Source organism: Bombyx mori, chromosome 1 (genome assembly GCF_030269925.1).
Source record: "Bombyx mori chromosome 1, ASM3026992v2".
Lineage (NCBI taxonomy): Eukaryota > Metazoa > Arthropoda > Insecta > Lepidoptera > Bombycidae > Bombyx > Bombyx mori.
In genome coordinates, this window is record NC_085107.1 from 6945548 (window position 1) to 6964082 (window position 18535).

Sequence of the window (18535 nt, forward strand, 5' to 3'; positions counted from 1 at the left end):
TTAGATCAAACATTGTAAGTCAGTCTCACTAAATATAATGGAAATTAGGAAAGTTAAGAAATCTTCGTTGGGTTAAACATTAGGCGCCGTCAAGCAAGTTGAGAAGTTTAATTGGTCACGTTGTCTGATGAAAAACGGCGTGCGTGTAATCGGTGATGTAACCCAGAAAGCCATCGTGTTTTGTCTATTGCTTATGACTAGTTATAAAGTTAAATGTCGGAACGTTATGATGGTGCCTATGGGGTTGCAGATTTGGAATGCATCAGTGCTACGCGGCGGAAATATTCAAGGCATTGGTTTTTTTATTTATTAATAAAGGATCAGGATAGGTGGGTTAGCAGGAGGGTTGGGATTTGCTAACAGCCACCCAGTGCCTCCAAAAATAACCTAACAACTCAAGAGCAGCTTGCTTTGCGAATTGTTCTATCAAGGCGTTGGTACCAACCCGGGGCTCATGCAAAGCCCGACAACAGAATTTATGTAAATTTCAAAACATTAATAGGTATATCACTACAAATAAATTGAACAAACATAAAACACTTTTATTTCTAAATATACTTGTACTAATATTATAAACAACAAAAACAGAATTTTAATATCGACAGTCATAGTTCAATTTAAAACTCAAATAATGTTCTACCTCATTTAATTTTGAATGTTTACGTATACCTCTAAATGACTGCATCTAGTTTATACTAACTACTAATAAATGTATCTTTTTATATTTTTAAACTGTATACCGTGGACCACATGTTCCAAAAACGTCTATAAAAGATGGAATATTAATTCAATTCTATATTTAAAAACTTTTAATGGCTAGATAGATATGGTTGCGATACAATATAGGTATTATTAAAATAGCACATATTATAATATGTTTCTTTCACGATCAATAATAAATTCACGAATCTAGGCTAATATCCCGATATCATTCGAGAGGTATTTGATAAGGTTAATGAAAGGTTATGATAAGGGCCGTCTCACATAACCGATTGATTTTCAAATTCATCATATTCCATTCGTGGTGATGTGGTTAATTATTGTACAGTTTATTGAGAAAGGTATATAGCATCAACTATATGAACATAAAACACTGGAAGAGTTCATAAATTTATGCTTATCCATAATTAAAATAATTATAAATGAACATGAAAGACGAATACATATATACGTATTTAAGTTGAAACCTCTTCATACTAATTTATTAACATCGAGCTAAGAGAATAATCTGACATATTTACTAGAATACACACATCATTGTGATTACAGTCTGGTATAACAATATTGTTCCTATAAAATTCTACGTAAATATTTTCTTTTCACTATTATTGAATAAATGTAGATTTTTTTTATTAAAAGTAAAACATCAAATTTGAATATGTCATTATAAAAAACAATGACGTCATATGATACTATTATTACATCATTTCTCAAAGATCTCCCTCCAACAAGTTTATACTTAAAGCCACATTCCATTGACACCGGTTGTCTTTTTGTCCCAATACGTCGCGTAAATGCTAAAACACTGCAAAATTTCAACACTGCCTTCCTGTTTTATCACTCTTTGAATCTCATTCATGTAACTACAATAATTTAAAACGATATTATATTTATTCAAGTATACTCTGATTTATTGCAATCTTTTAAATCGATGAGTTTTGACACATTTTTTTGTTTGATCCAACTGTTGGCACGGAAACCAAATTTGAAGCCCGCTGTTGCTATTCCACACAGAAAACTATTTTAGATGATTCATTCGGACGACTCATTCTGGATTCTTTTAATTCGAAGTGATTTGCTTCTTGGTTCCGGGGGAGCGTGGAGGAGTGCAGTGGTTCTTAAAACGCAAAACGAATGCCCCCTCTCTCTCAGTGGCATTGACTGACTCGCCACAAGGGAGCTATCGTTGACTGACGTCATCGGAGCCTCGCTGTATCCTGAAGCTAGATCTTTGGCAATTTCACTTTTCAACTCTGAAGCATCGGATGAGGTCACATCGTCATCCGAGGGCAGTTCATCGACTTCATCTTCCAGCATCCTGTTGACAAACAACAAAATAGGATGTCGTGACAATAAAATTGAACGCATTCGCTTTGTCTGACATATTTTATTCGCCGTTCGCATCTAGCAGATAGCACAGTATAAAAATATTAATGAATCAATCGTAAGAAAGAATAAGTAGGAGATACAGTAAGAAAATAGTATGAGTAAGAAAGAACGGAAGGAACAATAAAATGGAAGATCGCTTGTTAAACTAACCTAACTTCTATATTGTTCATCCTTTGTTTCATTTCAGCTTGTTCCTCGCCTACGTCTGCCAAAAGGCCTTGTAGACGATTATTTAGCATTTCTACGGTGGTCTCCAATTTGTGAACAGTTTCTTCTATGCTTTGTTGGGTAGTTTGTGCGCTTTCAAACAAAGCTTCATCAAGTAGTCCATCCTGTAGAAAAAAAACAATCATCAAAATAATGTGTAAGAATGGAATTGACAGAAAAGTATTTACATATACATTGAATATAAGAGTTAACAAGCTAACCTTTCTAAGCAATTGACAGCCGCGTTCAGTGAGTGTATTTCTTGCATCAGGGTAGTCACCTAGAGCCTCCCAGAGATCCCTTTTAGCGAGACAAAATAGGTCAGAGTATCCCAAAGCTCGTACATTAGCAGTTCGTCGATTACCGGTTCTGTTACCGGCGATTTCCAGGACACTCACTTCTCCAAATACAGAGCCTGCACTCAAAGTAGCTAATACAGTCTTTCCATCATCAGCAACGACTTGCAGTCGTCCTCTCTTCACAATATACATTTCCTTGCCAACATCTCCTTTTCTGCAAATGTAATCTCCTGGGCTGAACACTTGCAGCTTTAGCTTTAGGACCAATGCCTCCAATAAACCAGGTTCACAATCTTGAAATATGCGAACTTCTCGTAATGTGTCCAAATGTACCCTTATAGCGATTTCAGCTTTTAATTTATCAGGGAGAGATGACAATACGTTTTCTTCATCTAATGCACCGCTCTGTGCCCAAGTGTAAGCGAACCAACGTATGACTCTGGCTTCAAGTTCACCGCTTACTTTTCTAAAGGCCATATACTGTTTCACGCCGTCCATTTTATTCTGGAATTCAACTCTGGCAACGTTCATGTTTGAAATCATCGAGCCAATGTTCCCTACGATTGTGGCGAAGATCAGAACTCCCGCCAAAAAGTCAGCCACGACAAACAAATACTCGGCGTCCTTTTCCGGTTGTGGTGTTTCACCGATGGTCGTCAGAGTCAAAGTTGACCAATAAAAACTATAGATATATTGATGCGTCAAAGAACCGTTGCGAGAGCCTGTCAAATTGTATACCCAATTGTCGGTACCGAAACCGATAGCATAGCTGATAGCAAAGTATAGGCAAGCGTTCCAGTGGATAAGAACTAGTATCGCCATCACAACCTAAAATGAAATGTTTTTTCTTTAATACAAAAATTGTTAATGAATTAATTCAAACGGATTTTTTTTTACTTGTAAGGTGTTTCAGCCCACGTGAGTAGGTATCACCATTCTTCCCATTTATGTTGCGAAGAAGTCATGCGTTCCGGTATGGAGGGTGGGGCGGGGCAGTCGTTACACAATATAATTCAACCTCATGTCTTAAGGCGGCTGGCGATATTCAACTGGTGACGTCTGTGGGTTCCTGACGTCTTATTTTAGGTGACTGTGAGCTCGTTCACTTAGTTAAGCAATAAAAAAAGGGTGCGTGTACTTATGTACGCGCGTAAGAAGTTATACTTTATTTTTATTAAATTTATTTCTTTTTTTTAAATATTAAATAGTTAATAATAAGTATTTAACGTTAATAATTTAATGATATTTAGTATGAATTATATTAAATAATAATTTTGTCATTTATATTACTAAAAAATGAATGCTAATAACACTTTTTTGTACGAGTGTACATGCGCGAAAGTTCACCTGCGGCTATATTCAGACTCGCCAAGTTACGTCGGTCGTATTGTAATGAGCGATTTAGTGGGCAACTTCATTCTGTTAATTTAATGTCACGGTGCGCGCGCATCGTAAAATTTCACTCTCATCAATTTTTCATAACGCGCCTAAAGAAGTTTAACTTAAAAAAAAAAAAAATTACCTTGCAAATTCTGAAAGCGTTCGGATAACTTGTGGCTGTCTCTGTTCTATCAAACCATTCCCACATGCGAGGCAGGCGGAGAAGTCGATTTAACCGCACGATAACCGGGCACGGCAAATGCATCTGAAACGGAATCAAGGTTAAACATTCAATAATAACGTCATGTAATGAACTATATACGTTAAATTGTTGATATACGACGATGACGTATACTAACATGATCGCACGATCCCGGAGGCCACCAATAGTACGCTATATCGGTCGGTATCAATGAAAGCAGGTCATATTTCCAAGAGCTCGACTTTAGATAGTGGTGTCTGAGCATCTTCGCATCTTTAACCATCAGTCCTTGTTCGAGATAGCCTGAAAATCACATTTACATTTCATAATATGTACCTTAAAAATAAATATGATAAAAATCGCTAGGCCACTCATAAAATACGGTAATTGTTTAAAATAAAATTCACGTTCACTCACACTAAGAGAATTTCTATATATTAACATTTGAAATTATAATTTAGTGAAAATTTTTAGCTACGGTAAGATTTTCGTCATACGAGTTCATTGATAAACAAGAGGTCAATCACAAAAATAAAAGTGTACCGCCGCAATGCAATATTTGTACGGAAAAAGCAACAAGGCAGGGTCGAATGTTTGTCTACACGTTAGCTAAATTTGATGACGCAAGGCGAGGCGCAGCGTGTGGGTGTCAAATTGTTGATTTGCGAGCTCACTTGAACTCAATACACGTAACTTACATTGTTGCGAGTGGTATCGATTTCACTAGCCCCCGTGACTTTTATGCACTCATCGCTCGTAAACACTTTACGGGTTACGGACTAGGACAGCCTTATCTAATAGGGGACGGATTATACGAAGATTTTAGGTGATCGAAAATGTTCAAACACCTATCACATGTTTTAAGTAAGCCTTTGATTTGTACCAAATTATTAAGGGACCCCTTTATGAACCATACTTATGAATGTTATTCGTATTTCACGCAATCTATGCAATAAAGTTTGCTTAGGTACTAAAAGTCTTATTAGACAGCCCACTGAGTTTCTCGCCGGATCATCTCAGTGGGTCGCGTTTCCGATCCGGTGGTAGATTCTGCGAAGCACTGCTCTTGCTAGGGTCAGTGTTAGCAACACTCCAGTTTGAGCCTCGTGAGCTCACTTACACATGTTAGAGTGAAGCTGAAATAGCATTTCGAGGCTATCAGCATGGGTTTAAAAAAAAACTTATTAGCCACCGAATGAATACGAATAATCGGTGCTTAGTTACGAACCGCAACCGTTTTCAGGCTTGTGTTATGACACTTGTCATGTCAGTCTGTGTATTTTTTTTTAAATTGTTTTGTCTACATTTTTGTACATTCGATATCAATATATTATTAAATTAAGTTAAAATTGTTATAGAAGACGCATTGGAGACGCCATCTTGCTGCTTTGCTTGTCCCACCGACCGATTCCCACAATGTTCGCAGACTGGATGAACAGTGGCCAAAAGAATCTCACCTTCCGGGTCACCTGCACTAAGTCACCGGGAGGGAGCCGAGAATGGAGTGCCACTGTTGTAGTTACGACGAAGAAATGGCTCAGCACGCGCTCATAACGTGCTCTCGAAGTTCAGATTTGAAAAAAAAAATTCATTGCTATCGTTGCTGTTACAGTGCTGAGCAGGGTCGATTATTGGAACGTAGTGGCCGATTTCTAACTGTCCACTGCCGCTGCGGGGGATCGTGATAGCTCTTCTCTTTCCGCACTGATCGATTCGATCTAGCCACACCAGAAGAAGGACTAATGTCTAGTTTTAGCCTCCACAAAAAATATAGGGCAGTGGTTCCTTTAAGGAAAGTCCCACATACATTGCGCGCCCCTTTATAAACAAAAACTTGGTTGGCATAAGACATTGTTTTGCAACTCTTTTCAGCTCTAAGGAAAGCCTTATTAATGAAACTAGAAACTGGTCGTGCTAAAAAGGACACCTACCTATATAATAATAAATTGTATTTTTGTTTTGAAATAGCAGATAGGGACAGATTTTTCGCCATTTATGTTCGCGGAGGCTACGCAATGGATTTATGTCGTCTTCATTGTTTACCTCGCCGTATACTGTACGCTTGGTTTGTTATACATGCAGCATTTGTTTCGTATTTGGTTCAAGTGTCACTTCGTGTGTGATATTACTTCTCGGATTTCTCTGATTGACATCACAGTGACACATATCATCCGCCACATTTGAGGCCGAAACTTCAATATTGTAATACAACGGCTGCCTATTTATTACAATGCATAATTTCTTTGTGGTAAATTTATATAAAACTAGCCGTGCTCGCGCGCTTCGCTCGGCATTTAAAATTAACATTATTATTTATTGTCATTATTATTAGGGAGTCCAACACTTATATAAATATTAGCCTATCAATTAAGTTTATCTATTTTCTACATGGATACCAAGTTTCAAGTCAATCGGATGCATGGTTCAGTAGTTATAACGGAACATCTGTAAAAACCACTGTGGATTTATATATTAGTATAGATACTGGTTTTATGTTAACAGTTCATCGTTTAGCTCGAAATCTGATAATATAATTCTATTGATTGTTAACTAAAGAAAACGTTGCGGAATAGATTCGTCCTCACCGTGAGGTGTACAAACGAACGCAAATAAATTGCCCTCTCTTTGTATATAGTGACAAACATTCCCTTTGCAAATATTTTTCGACCTTCTCTATTCGCTGTATTAGAATGTTCTGTTGTTTTTGTAAAATGCTATCTTATTTTATATAGATTATTTTACGGCTTCGAATTGAATGATATGTGGTTTTTGGAATGAACTTAATTACAATTGAAAGGATAAAACGTTGCAATTTGAAATTTAATTTCAAGTGTTATCTATTGTTTTTGAAAACAAAAACATGTTTGGTATTTGAGATGCTTAAAATAAAACTATTGTAACAGGTTAGTTAAAAAAAATTACAAAATCAAGGGTTATTTGGTTTAAGCGACATTTCCCTACGCGACATTTATCTGACTGCAAGAACACGTAAATTTTTCTTTTTAATCTCTTTCTTCACTTTATTGGGTTTCACAATTAACAATGACATCCACCCGCTTTTATTGTACTAAGCTAAAATTGTCGGTCGTTCGAATTAATGTAAATGGCTTGTGAATTGAATTATATAACACATGTTTAAAGGTGCATAGCGGATTATTTGTTTGAGACATCTGGCTCTGGCGGTTAGTTAATAGAAAAGGACTGAGCACGTCAGCTTATCTAAGACAATAGATTGTTACGTTAATTCAAAACTAATTTCAAAGCTGTTTGAAAACTGAATTCATTTTTTAACAGCAAGCACAATAATACATAAGAAACTTGTATTGTATTCATACATTAAAAAGTAACTAGAAGTCTCGCAGTAGTTGAAATTCGACTATAATTAATTGGAATTGTAAGTTTGTACACTATTATGATTGTATTTTATACTTCTATAATCACAAATTTCGCCAAGACTATACTATAAAAGATTTAACAAAGACAAACAATTTTTAATCTATTCTCAATTTGACAGCAGACATCAAGAACAAAAGTTTGACAATAAATAGTATGCATGCGTGTGTGCGTCAAATACATGTCTGTAGTGTGTGTAATGTTTTCGTTATTGATTTAATGTATCTTTTATGCATTATTTAAAAAAATTATTAGCATTGTGCACTTCTTCTCTATATTCTCTACAACTGTGGAAAATGTCACCCCCTCAATTTTCGTAAAAAAGGGATACAAAGTTTTTGCTTCGCGTATTAATATATAGATTATGTTATTGAATTCATAACAATTTATCCCTAAATTAAATAAATGATCTCTCGTCAAATTCCCACATAATGAGTCGGTTTGATGAAGTATTTATTACATTTATTTTCTAGTGTATAATTTATTAACTGTATATTATTATTTACTATTAATATAAAAAACACGGCGCGTTAAATTAAAACTACATATAACTAGCATTAAACTGTATGTGTTTCAATATTAAGCATATTGTGGTCGTACGCTTGGCCTTTGTCTAGAAAATGCGATGCTACAAATGCTTTACATAAATTTTCATAAACACGCGACCGCGATTTTATAAATTTAATTTGGATATTTTACGCTGAAATTTTTTAAATTCTTACCTACTTTTTGTTTTTAAATTATAAATCACGGGACGGTATCGTCATTATTGATTAATTCCCTAAAATAAACAATTACTAGTGGTTCCGCAGTAGTCGAAATTCGACTATAATTGGAACATTATTATGATTCTATTGTCAAAGACATTATAAATACTTCTATAATATAATCACAGATTTCGACAAAACTACACTATAGATAAATAATATTAAAGACAAACAATATTAATCTATTCTCAATTTGACCACAGACTTTAAACAGTAACAAAAGTTTGACAATTAACAGTAAACAAAGAGTATATTTATATGTATGTGTCGTGTCAAATACATGATAGTGTGTGTAATGTTTTATTTATTTATTTAATGTATTTTTATGTATATTTTAAATAAAATATTATCATTCTGCACTGCTTGTCTATATTCTTTATAAGTGTAGGAAGTTTCATACTCCTCCGTCCGCGCAATTTTCATAAAAAGGGGTACAAAGCTTTTGCTTCACGTATTATTATAAAGATACTAAAAATGTAGCGTTAAAATATAATAAAAACACGTTTTTCAGAGCAAATCGAACTAAATTTTAAAATAATATAATAAATTGTATCCCGGTTTGGATAATAAATAAAAAATTATAAAAGTGAAATCATCAGTTTTTGATATGAGTGCACATTTTCAAATTAATGCACGCTTAAATCGGCGAAAATTACGTCGGAAAATTCCATAACATAGATACAGCTTAAGCCAATAGCGGTGATTTAAAAAAAAAAGATGTGTGGTGTCGTGGGACACCGGATAGGAACGAAGTTCCCAATTATAAAAATATTAATTTAAAGTTCTATTCGAGGTATGAAGAAAGAGAGAGAGAGACAGAGAGAGAGACAGACAGACAGACAGAGAAACATGCGACGCCGCACAGCTTACAATAGCTTACTATAGCAAAAAGTGTCGTGACAACTTTTCGTAAGAATTTATAGCAAAAAGTGTCGTGACAACTTTTCGTAAGAATTTTTTCTGTCTAGCCCCCTTTCACAACGCGCGATAAGGAACTTCGTTCCAAAAACCTTAAAACAAAACAAGCACGATAATATGTTTCAGTTGGTCATCCGCACCTGTAATAACACTGCGATTTCAGTAATTAATTTGATTGCGCGACACGTGGCACTATGATCACTATTCTGCTAACAACTAATGTTTGTTGCCTGTAGATTGTTAGGTAGATTGGAATGTTTGTTTTGTGTTGATTCAATATCCGGAGAGTGATTAATAACAACTCAGTTTGCTTAAACTTATACTATGCTTAGCTTTGTCTTGAATGATTATTGCAAAGGGAACATTTGTTTTCTACTATACGAAATAATGGTGATTATATTACGTTTACGTATACGTTAGTATAGACATTAGTTTGTACAGTATCCGTTGGGCTTCAATACAATTCAATAAAGGCTTATGGTTAGTCCTCATCCGACCCACTGGTAGTAGGACGTCTTGAGAGTCTGCACAAGTAAGTACCACCTCCCTCCCTATTTCTGTCGTGAAGCAGTAATGCGTTTCGGTTTCAAGGGCGGGGTATTCGTTGTACTGTTAAAAGTGGGACTTTACAACTCATATTTCCAGGTGGGTGACGGCATTTACGTTGTAGATGTTTATGGGTTCCAGTAACCACTTAACACCAGGTGGCAAAGACGTCATCGCCCGATCTATGTCTTGTCGGACCCCTCGGACCCATTCTCGGTGCTTTAAGGCCCCTAAAGCTCCAGTCAACATCCTCATCAAACTCGTCGATCGAAGAGTTCGACGTGCACATTAACTCATAGACGGAGGCCACTGAATTTCTCGTCGGATCTGCTTATTGGGTCGCGATTCCAATCCAGCGATAGATTATGCGAACTACTGCTCTTGCTAGGACTAGGGTTAGCAATTTCTCTCTACCAGGGAATAGGCAGGGACAAATAATAATATGGTTAGTTATTAATTGAACACGCACTATCTTCATTGGAATCCATGTCCAATCTGGAACTTGAAATAAAAATCCCGTTTTTAATTCAAGTTCCTAAAGCATTCCATTCAGTCATACTATTTTCTCTAAAAGAAACCATAAAACACAATAAAGCACATTATGATTGGGACTAGGCATCAGTCTTCATCTTCGATGTAATTAGAAACGTTCATTTTCAGCTACGCTCGTGTAGATCAAGCCTTATGATCAGACGCTGAATATTACTAAAAGGATTCTACTTGGTTTTGTAGCATGGTGTTATTAAGAAGTCGTACCCAATAATCGTATCTTGCTACGTCTGGGCCGATGTTTTCATAACATTTTTACAAAATTTAACTCAAACACTCCTTAATAGCTAACTCTGTCACTGAACAAGAAAAATAACACCGTCGTATCCTACTAATTATAATTGAGAAGATTCTGTAAAGGTACCTACAAGCAACTCGGTCATTCTGATTATTTAAATATTGCTCAATAGTGTGAAATTTCTGGGGTACAATTTCGCAATAAATTGCATATACAGATACTATACGAAACTTTTTGTAATTCGCTACGTACTGGATGCTAGGAGACCGCTTCCGAAAACGAAGACAGACGATAATACTAATGACACCTTTGATGATGGGCCGGAAAGAAAATCGATCATGACTAAAACAGAATATATTTTTAAAACGTTTTATTAGCATTATTTACGTGCCATAATGTTAGTACAACTAAATGAAACGATAGTTTCATAAAAAATGCATTACTTTACTTTAAAAAAAACCAGCAATGAAACACAAAATCAAAAACAGCTGATGCTCGGATCAACGACCGCACGGGTGTGGCGCGGCGCAGACTCGCGCGATCCCACAAATACTTATTTACAACATTTGCCTAAATAACTCCATCGTCAAAGGTGTCATTAGTACTATCGTCTGTCTTCCTCATCTCCATATTCTCCTCTAATATTCCTCTGATATTCTTCTCCAAATAACTCCATCATCAAAGGTGTCATTAGTACTATCGTCTCTCTACGTTCTCGAAAGCGCTCTCCTAACACCCAGCATAAGATTTTAGTTAACATACCTTCGTGTATATGTATAACGGTGTCGACGAGATAAACGAAGTCGCATAGATAATCCAGGACGAACCAGACAGAGGTCAAGTTGTCTAGTTCCCAGAACACCGCTCGTCCGATCACAAACACCACGTTGTACAGGATAGCCAGGGAAACAACCGCCAACCACTGTTGAATTTACGACTTACACAACCATTTATTTAAGTACATATTGTAATATACTATATATTTTTTTTCAAACTATTTGAACCAGTGAATCTTGGACTTTTGAAATTATTAATTAATTAAAACTTCACATTATTGTTCCGATATCTATAGACCTCAGTAGCCAAGAAACCGAGATAGTAAATGACTTTTTCGAAATAAAAAAAATTAAAAAATTACGGATAAGACAATTTTTACTTTTTTAGTGCATGTACGGAGAGCCAAGGTAAAATAAAGTCAACAAATGAATGTCTCTCCGCATCGCATAACACTGCGAATCTCCAACGCCTTTCATTTTATTTACAGTTAAATTACATCAAAGGTAATAAATGTAAAATAAAAAAATTAAATCACATTTAATCATTTGATTTGAAATTTTGTGTCATTGAAAATCACTCAAGATTTATTAAAGATACTTATTTTGGGGTTGATATCTCTCATTCTTTTTTTTTATTGCATAGATGGCTGAACGGTTGGTGGTACCTACCCGTGCGGACTCCCAAGAGGTCCTAACACCAGTAAAAATCATTCAATTCATTCGATTTAGTAGCTCTCTCAGTTGGTAACACTCTGCTTAAATTATAGACAATCTGATCTAACAATTTTTCCTTTTTAATAAACAACTTTTTTTCAATATTTTAGGAACTCATTCGATTATAGCTGCTTTTATTAGGTATTACATTCAGAAATGTTTATTGTGTTTGAGTATTTGATTTATTAACTAGGATTGTGATATACTATACACATCTCAAATTTTATTTAAGAAATAAAAAAAATATAATAAATAAAATGTTTTGTTTATCTCGGTCAAAAGCGAAAACCGTAACTGACCAAAGTATATGTTATACATTAGTAAGTTCAGTTATACAAGAAATATCCGAATCGAGAAATGATATTCCGTGTGCCTCGTAGCGTCGATTGGGGTCGCCAATTGTTGACCAAATACCATATACATATGTACGTATCTATGAAGTGAGATTGATTATTGTACCGAATTGATGTAGAAACGGGACAGTGACGGAATGGAAAGGTTACTTGATAATATTCTCTACATACGTTTGTATATATTTTTATATATTGTATATATTTGATACTACTGTTTACATTTTGTATATACAGCCGTCTGTATACACTATCTAAATTAGGACCAAAGTTTTTATTATGCCATGATTTCGCATTCATAAAATCATCTTTCTTCATCACAATCAAAAAGTCATTTTCGGATTAGGAGTGCTGGTGGCTTTGATTGAGACATCGCTTCTTATGTTATGGTTCAATCATGGGATACATATAAGAAATAGAACTATAAGCAAACTTACGTATATCTGTATATAGGAAATAAATAAAAACTTAAATAAATATACTAAAAATTATTAAAAAGTAATAGCTCAATACCTATCCAAGAACGTCAGATGAATGCGATCGTTTAATTGACACATGAGACCTATTTCCAACAAAATTATAAATAAAAGATATAACAAAAATTAATCATATAATAATAATAAAATATATATTGCCCTTTTATGGCGGTCAGTGTGTTCTGCAGCGGAAATAAGAACGCTAGTAAGCTCAAACATCCCTTTTTTGATCTAAGTACCTAATTTGTTGTGTGTTATACACAAATCGACAGCATGCTTACAGTGTATATAATAAGCTGGTTGTAAGTATCATTTTTTTCTGCGAAGCACTGCTGTTGCTAGGGCCAGTGTTAGCACCACTCCGGTTTGAACCCCGTGAGCTCACCTACACGTTAGGGTGAAGGTGCTATAGCCCCACAAGGCTATCAGAATAGGTAGGAAAAAAAATCAAATTTTGTCGTTAGTTAAAAAAAAGCTTACGTTATAATGAGTTGGTAAGGTTGGGTCGAAGGCTAATTTCATCCCGCAGAGTAGCTTGGAACGTTGTGCCTGGTAGAGCGGTTCTTCGGGGTCGGTGAACGTTTGTGCAGCGAATTTGTCCAGGAACCAATCGGGGGGCTTGGCGCGACCTTCATTTTTGATACGGAACCGCCAGTTCTTCGTCAGACGCGAGAATTGCCGCTGGATCCAGTTGTTGTTGGCGTTCGATTCCGTCACAGCCTGGTGAGTAGAAATTAAGAATAAAACGTTTATGCTTTGCTTGAGTTATTTTTAATGATAACAAAGATAAAGAAACAGAAATTGAATAGTTCCCTTTTTTTTAAAACACGTAAATATAACATTATAACAATCTCGGTTTTGAGATCACAAACTCAACCGTTTCTTTTTCTGAAGGTCAAATTTAATTAAGCAGTGTATCAAGTTAATAATTTAGCTTCCACTATAAAGGAATGGTTGGAGGAATTGGCAGTACCGCAGCTGCAGATGCAAAACGATACGAATTGTTTCTGTCGAATGAATCTCAAGCGCTGCAATACTGTCGTCTGTGTTTGTTTATTCAATTTCATGGAAACGAAGGGTCGCTTTCGATCTGCGGCCTCGGTCTGCCGCTGACATGGCATTCGTAACTAAAAATAAACATGGTAGCTATATGAAAGGTATGCTAAAATACAAAGATCAATAGTACAATTCAATTAAGAGTGCCCTTGTACTCTGTATCCTTATTGACGTGTCTTTTCTAACAGCTGTGTGTACAAAATATATTAAATAAATAAAAATAAAAATAAGATATTTCCCAGTTTCTCATTGTTTGTTTATTGGTTGTTTGTCCGGGAATTTAATGAAGATTGAATAAAAATGCCAATAAAGCTTTAAAATAACTTTAATTATAATGAAAAATACCAAAAACAATGAAAAGAATATTAGCAAACTAAAAATTTACAATAAAATTATTACGTAATTAGTAAGCTCTGAAACCAGTGCGTCTTATGCGTCATGACTTGCAGGTCTGAGATATAGAAACTTACGACTCGTCCGAATACTTAAAGTCGCTCAGTGAACATGGAGTGAGTCATGCTCGATGTTTCTCTGAGGAATCTTATCCTGAACGAAGTCATTCGCCAGAGAAATAAAGCTACTGACATAGCCTGGACATAGCCTGGACACAACTACTTCCAAAACGAATAAAATATATCACAGGAAAAAAAGAATTTATTCATTAAGACGAAACACATGCCTGATTAGGTTTACGAATAGACCAGATAGTGATACCTAACCATATTCACAATTGGCCACACTGCGAGTTACTAACTAAATGTGATTTTGTGTGTTAGCATTTGTCACACGATGTTATTGCTTCATCTTGGATATCACCGATGAACAAGATTAAGTTTCTTATTATTGGTATTTTTTTCATTTCACAGAACAAGTTCGCAGCCCATCTGAGCCGACTATTCAAGCCGCCATCTCTCTTGTGTCATGATAACGGCTGTACCCCCTAAACCAGAACTCATTGGTATTCGTATGTAGTCATTAAAATGGGTACCTGGCGTAGGATTAAGACCTGGCATAATAGCATACTCGATGCGAAAACAAATATATCATCTATTAAGTTGTGGACAATTCGATGCCTGTTATTTGAGATGTCTCCACAACAAATGCCTCAATTTGAGCTGTCTACAAGCTCTTCCCATTCTATCAGAATATATTCTATCAGAATTTACCAAGTAATTATTTAAAAGCTACAACGTGGAGTCGGGAGGGACACTTCACCAAGCACTACGGTCTGTAGATATTCCCGCGTATTTATCTTACTAGGGTCAGCCGAGGGTGAGCCGAGTAATAAAATATTTTGATAAAGTATTTTCTTCGGTTGTTCCGAGTCGTAGATATAATTAAAACTACTTTTATTATTTTTACTTAAATTTTATTATAACCGACGTTTCGAATATTATGTAGTTTACAGTTTTTGTGGTCATGGTCGATTAAGCAGTTTATTGTCGACATTTGAATGTTGTGTTAAAAATATCGTGTATTTTTCTGTTAGATATAAAATATATCTAGACTTTTACATTTCATTTCACACGGAGTGCACTAATAGTAATCATCAGATTTGCCAGATTATTTTGATTTGGGTTTAAATCTTCGCGATAAAAAAATACCATGAGATAGTTTTAAATAAAAAAATTGATAAGTTCGTATATGCAGCCATAATATCCATAGACATTAATTGAATGTTGTCTTTACTAACTCCGCACACTCTCATTGAGATGATCTCATGTACTTTCACAGTACATTCAATATCATTACTCAAAGTATTAATCAGACCAGATATCAAGAGGTCATCGATATACTTATAGAATTTAGTAAAAAATTAGAAACTGGTCGAATACATATTCTTCTTCTTCTCAGTCGTTCACTCCTGGCGGAGTGGTCGTGGTTACGTAAGTCTTAATATTTGGTTGCGGCTTTTGAGAGGCTTCTCCATCTCTCTCTATTTGTGGCGGTACGTGTACACTCAGTAAGGGAACACTTCGTAGAAAACTTAACCAAGTCTGTCCACCTTGTGGGTGATCGGCCGCGAGAGCGTTGACCGTCTACTCTTCCTTGAATACATATTGGGCTTAATGAAATTATAATAATTTTGATTCTCCAATTTAAATATAACACCTTTGGCTTCATCTTTATTCACAGTGTGCCCTGAGTTACGAGAAGCACGGTGTTTCGTAATAAGCGATGTGAATTTGCCGCGGCTCAAATTTCGCAAGGGTTACCTCTTTTTTTCAAAAAACAAAAAACAAACGGTACGGTGGAACAATTAAAAAATCAAACCCAACAATGTATCTATCTCTAATTGAGGGCAGGTATTTGTATCTGTATATCTACCGCGTGATGTTAATACGTTCCGGTTTGAAGAGTGAGCGGCCAGTTGTCGGGTTGTATTGAAAAACTGTGACTCATGTCTCAAGTTAACTGTCGATATTTTCATCGTTGATGTCTATGGGCTCCGCCAACAACTTGATATCCGGTGGGCCGTGAGAACGCCGCCCATGCGAACGATAAAAAAATATTTAAGGATTCATTAATTTAGGAAAGCAAAAAGATAATTTACGAATGATTTAAAAAAAAAAAAAAAAAACTAGTGATGGGAGATTAAGTAGTATTAGTAACCACAAAAACACCAAAAAAGCCACTTGGATTATTCAAATTCTCCTTAGTTCAAGAGCTCAATCATTCTTCTTCTTCTTCTTAGTCACATACTTCTTTGCTGAAGGTCGTGTCCCTGACAGCCCTTCGTGGCTCTTTGTATCATAAGCTTCCATTTCCTTCGGTTTTCGGCTTCTCTCAGGGCGGTCGCAACAGAGAGTTCAGTGAGCGCAGTCATCTGATCTGACCAACGGTTTGGTTGCCGGCCGGCGGGTCTTTTCCCTTCTACCTTGCCCACCACAGTCAATTTTTCAAGGTTGCTCAATCATAGTTACTGCGTATTTCATCGATTGGCATCTTCGCAATGCAAACACCCGCGTACATAATTCATGCAGTATCCTTATCATATATTTAAATTAGACGCTAATTTTGTTCTCATAATGATTATTCGAGATGGATTACTGCTTCAAGAAAGCCAGAGCTCGCTTTCCAAGCGCAAAGTTTAAATTAACGATTTCCATCTGAACTAAGCACGTGCACAAGTCGAAGAGAGCAAGCACATCGTTATTTTTACGCTTCGAAGGCTTTTGTAGTTAGTAGCGATTCAAGTTCAACCCTATTTACTGAACTACGTTTCAGTGTTGATTTAAAGTTGCATCAACAGAAAGATTTCGATTAATTGAAATGCTCTATATAGTTGGAAGTGTTTGCTTTTCGGGAACTATCCGATTCTGTGGTTCGGTTTTAAATTCGTTGATACAAATTTAGTTATTTAGTTTTAGTCAAATAAATTTTCGGTTAATAATGTTTTATGGTAAGCTGTTTTCGGGTTTAGTTCTTGAGAATTCGTCGAGGCTTCAAGAATGAAACACCCTTTGTATTTGTATCGACTGATGTGACTATGCCTGTTGTGTTAACTCTTCGAAAGAAATACGTACTTAACACATGTTGACGTATGACTACTACAATGAAGGAATAAAATTATTTAATAAAAATTAAACTCTTAAAATGTTTATTGTGCGTAATTACCAAACAATTGAGACATAGATCTCAAGCCTCAAGACGGGTTTTACCGGAGCCCATAGACAACTACAACGTAAATGCCGCCACTCACCTTGAGATATGAGTTCTAAGGTAGGTATCAGTTGTAACAGTATAACGGCTGGCCCGCCCTTCAAGTCGAAACGCATTACTACTTTACGGCAGAAATAGGCAGGGCGGTGGCACCTACCCGTGCGAACTCACAAAACGTCCTACCAACAGTAATTACGTAAATCATAATTTTGCGGGTTTGATTTTTCTTACAAGATGTTATTCGTTCACCGTAGAAGTCACACATTTGCTAAGTATGTATTTCTTTAGAAAAATTGGTGCCCGCCTGCGGGATTCGAACACCGTTGCATCGCTTGATACGAATGCACTGAGCGTCTTATCCTTTAGGCCAATACGACTTTTTAATATGTAGGTGGCGATATTCACTTTGTGATGCCTATGTGCTTAACGCAAAGTAGGTCGTAAGCGACATTCACTAGCCTACGCTATAAAAAAATATATTATACAAAAAAATCCAAGTCAAGTAAAAATGCATTTTTTTTAACTAATTGTTTCTCATGTTTTTCATCTCAGGATACCTCAGAAATAGCGTAGGTACATGCATTCAGATAGGTAAAATTGAAATTTTTTTTAAATTAAATAACCTGCAATTCATATGTCTATGAAATTGTGTATATTACTTTCAGTAACTTTAATAAACATATTCCACTACTGAAGTCAGTTTTAATTGTTTTTAATTACTCACATCATTATTGTAAATCATCAATGTTTTGTGTTCGTCAGTAGTGCATGATAAATGCGCTATCAAGGGCGGACCCAGCTTTGGCGCCAGGAGGGGGTCACATAGTCGTGGGCAAGTTAAGAACTTATAATTTAATTTTGATAACAATAGATAATAAATAAATCATGATTT

The 18535-nt window shown here is 35.7% G+C and overlaps 1 protein-coding gene and 1 long non-coding RNA gene across 4 annotated transcripts in view; one reads left to right on the forward strand and one right to left on the reverse strand.

Annotated features, from left to right (window-relative positions):
• Positions 1 to 521: 521 nt before the first annotated feature.
• The window catches only part of LOC101740153 (cyclic nucleotide-gated cation channel subunit A), a 49273-nt gene continuing 31259 nt past the window's right edge, over positions 522 to 18535 (reverse strand). For both annotated transcript variants that reach the window (XM_038013554.2, XM_012693502.4), the window contains 7 exons: positions 13405 to 13644; positions 11371 to 11530; positions 4355 to 4500; positions 4138 to 4260; positions 2538 to 3443; positions 2260 to 2441; positions 522 to 2038 (listed from right to left, as the gene is read on the reverse strand). In XM_038013554.2, the coding sequence (XP_037869482.1) occupies positions 1753 to 2038; positions 2260 to 2441; positions 2538 to 3443; positions 4138 to 4260; positions 4355 to 4500; positions 11371 to 11530; positions 13405 to 13644 (2043 nt within the window). In that variant the 3' untranslated portion in view covers positions 522 to 1752. The remainder of the gene's footprint in view (positions 2039 to 2259; positions 2442 to 2537; positions 3444 to 4137; positions 4261 to 4354; positions 4501 to 11370; positions 11531 to 13404; positions 13645 to 18535) is intronic.
• On the forward strand, positions 12990 to 18342 carry LOC110385842 (uncharacterized). Of its 2 annotated transcripts, none has more exons than XR_009973124.1 (3): positions 12990 to 13129; positions 13454 to 13647; positions 14847 to 18342. It is a non-coding gene; the product is annotated as an uncharacterized LOC110385842 (long non-coding RNA). The 2 variants fall into 2 exon arrangements; XR_009973128.1 differs by lacking the exon at positions 14847 to 18342 and adding an exon at positions 13873 to 14225.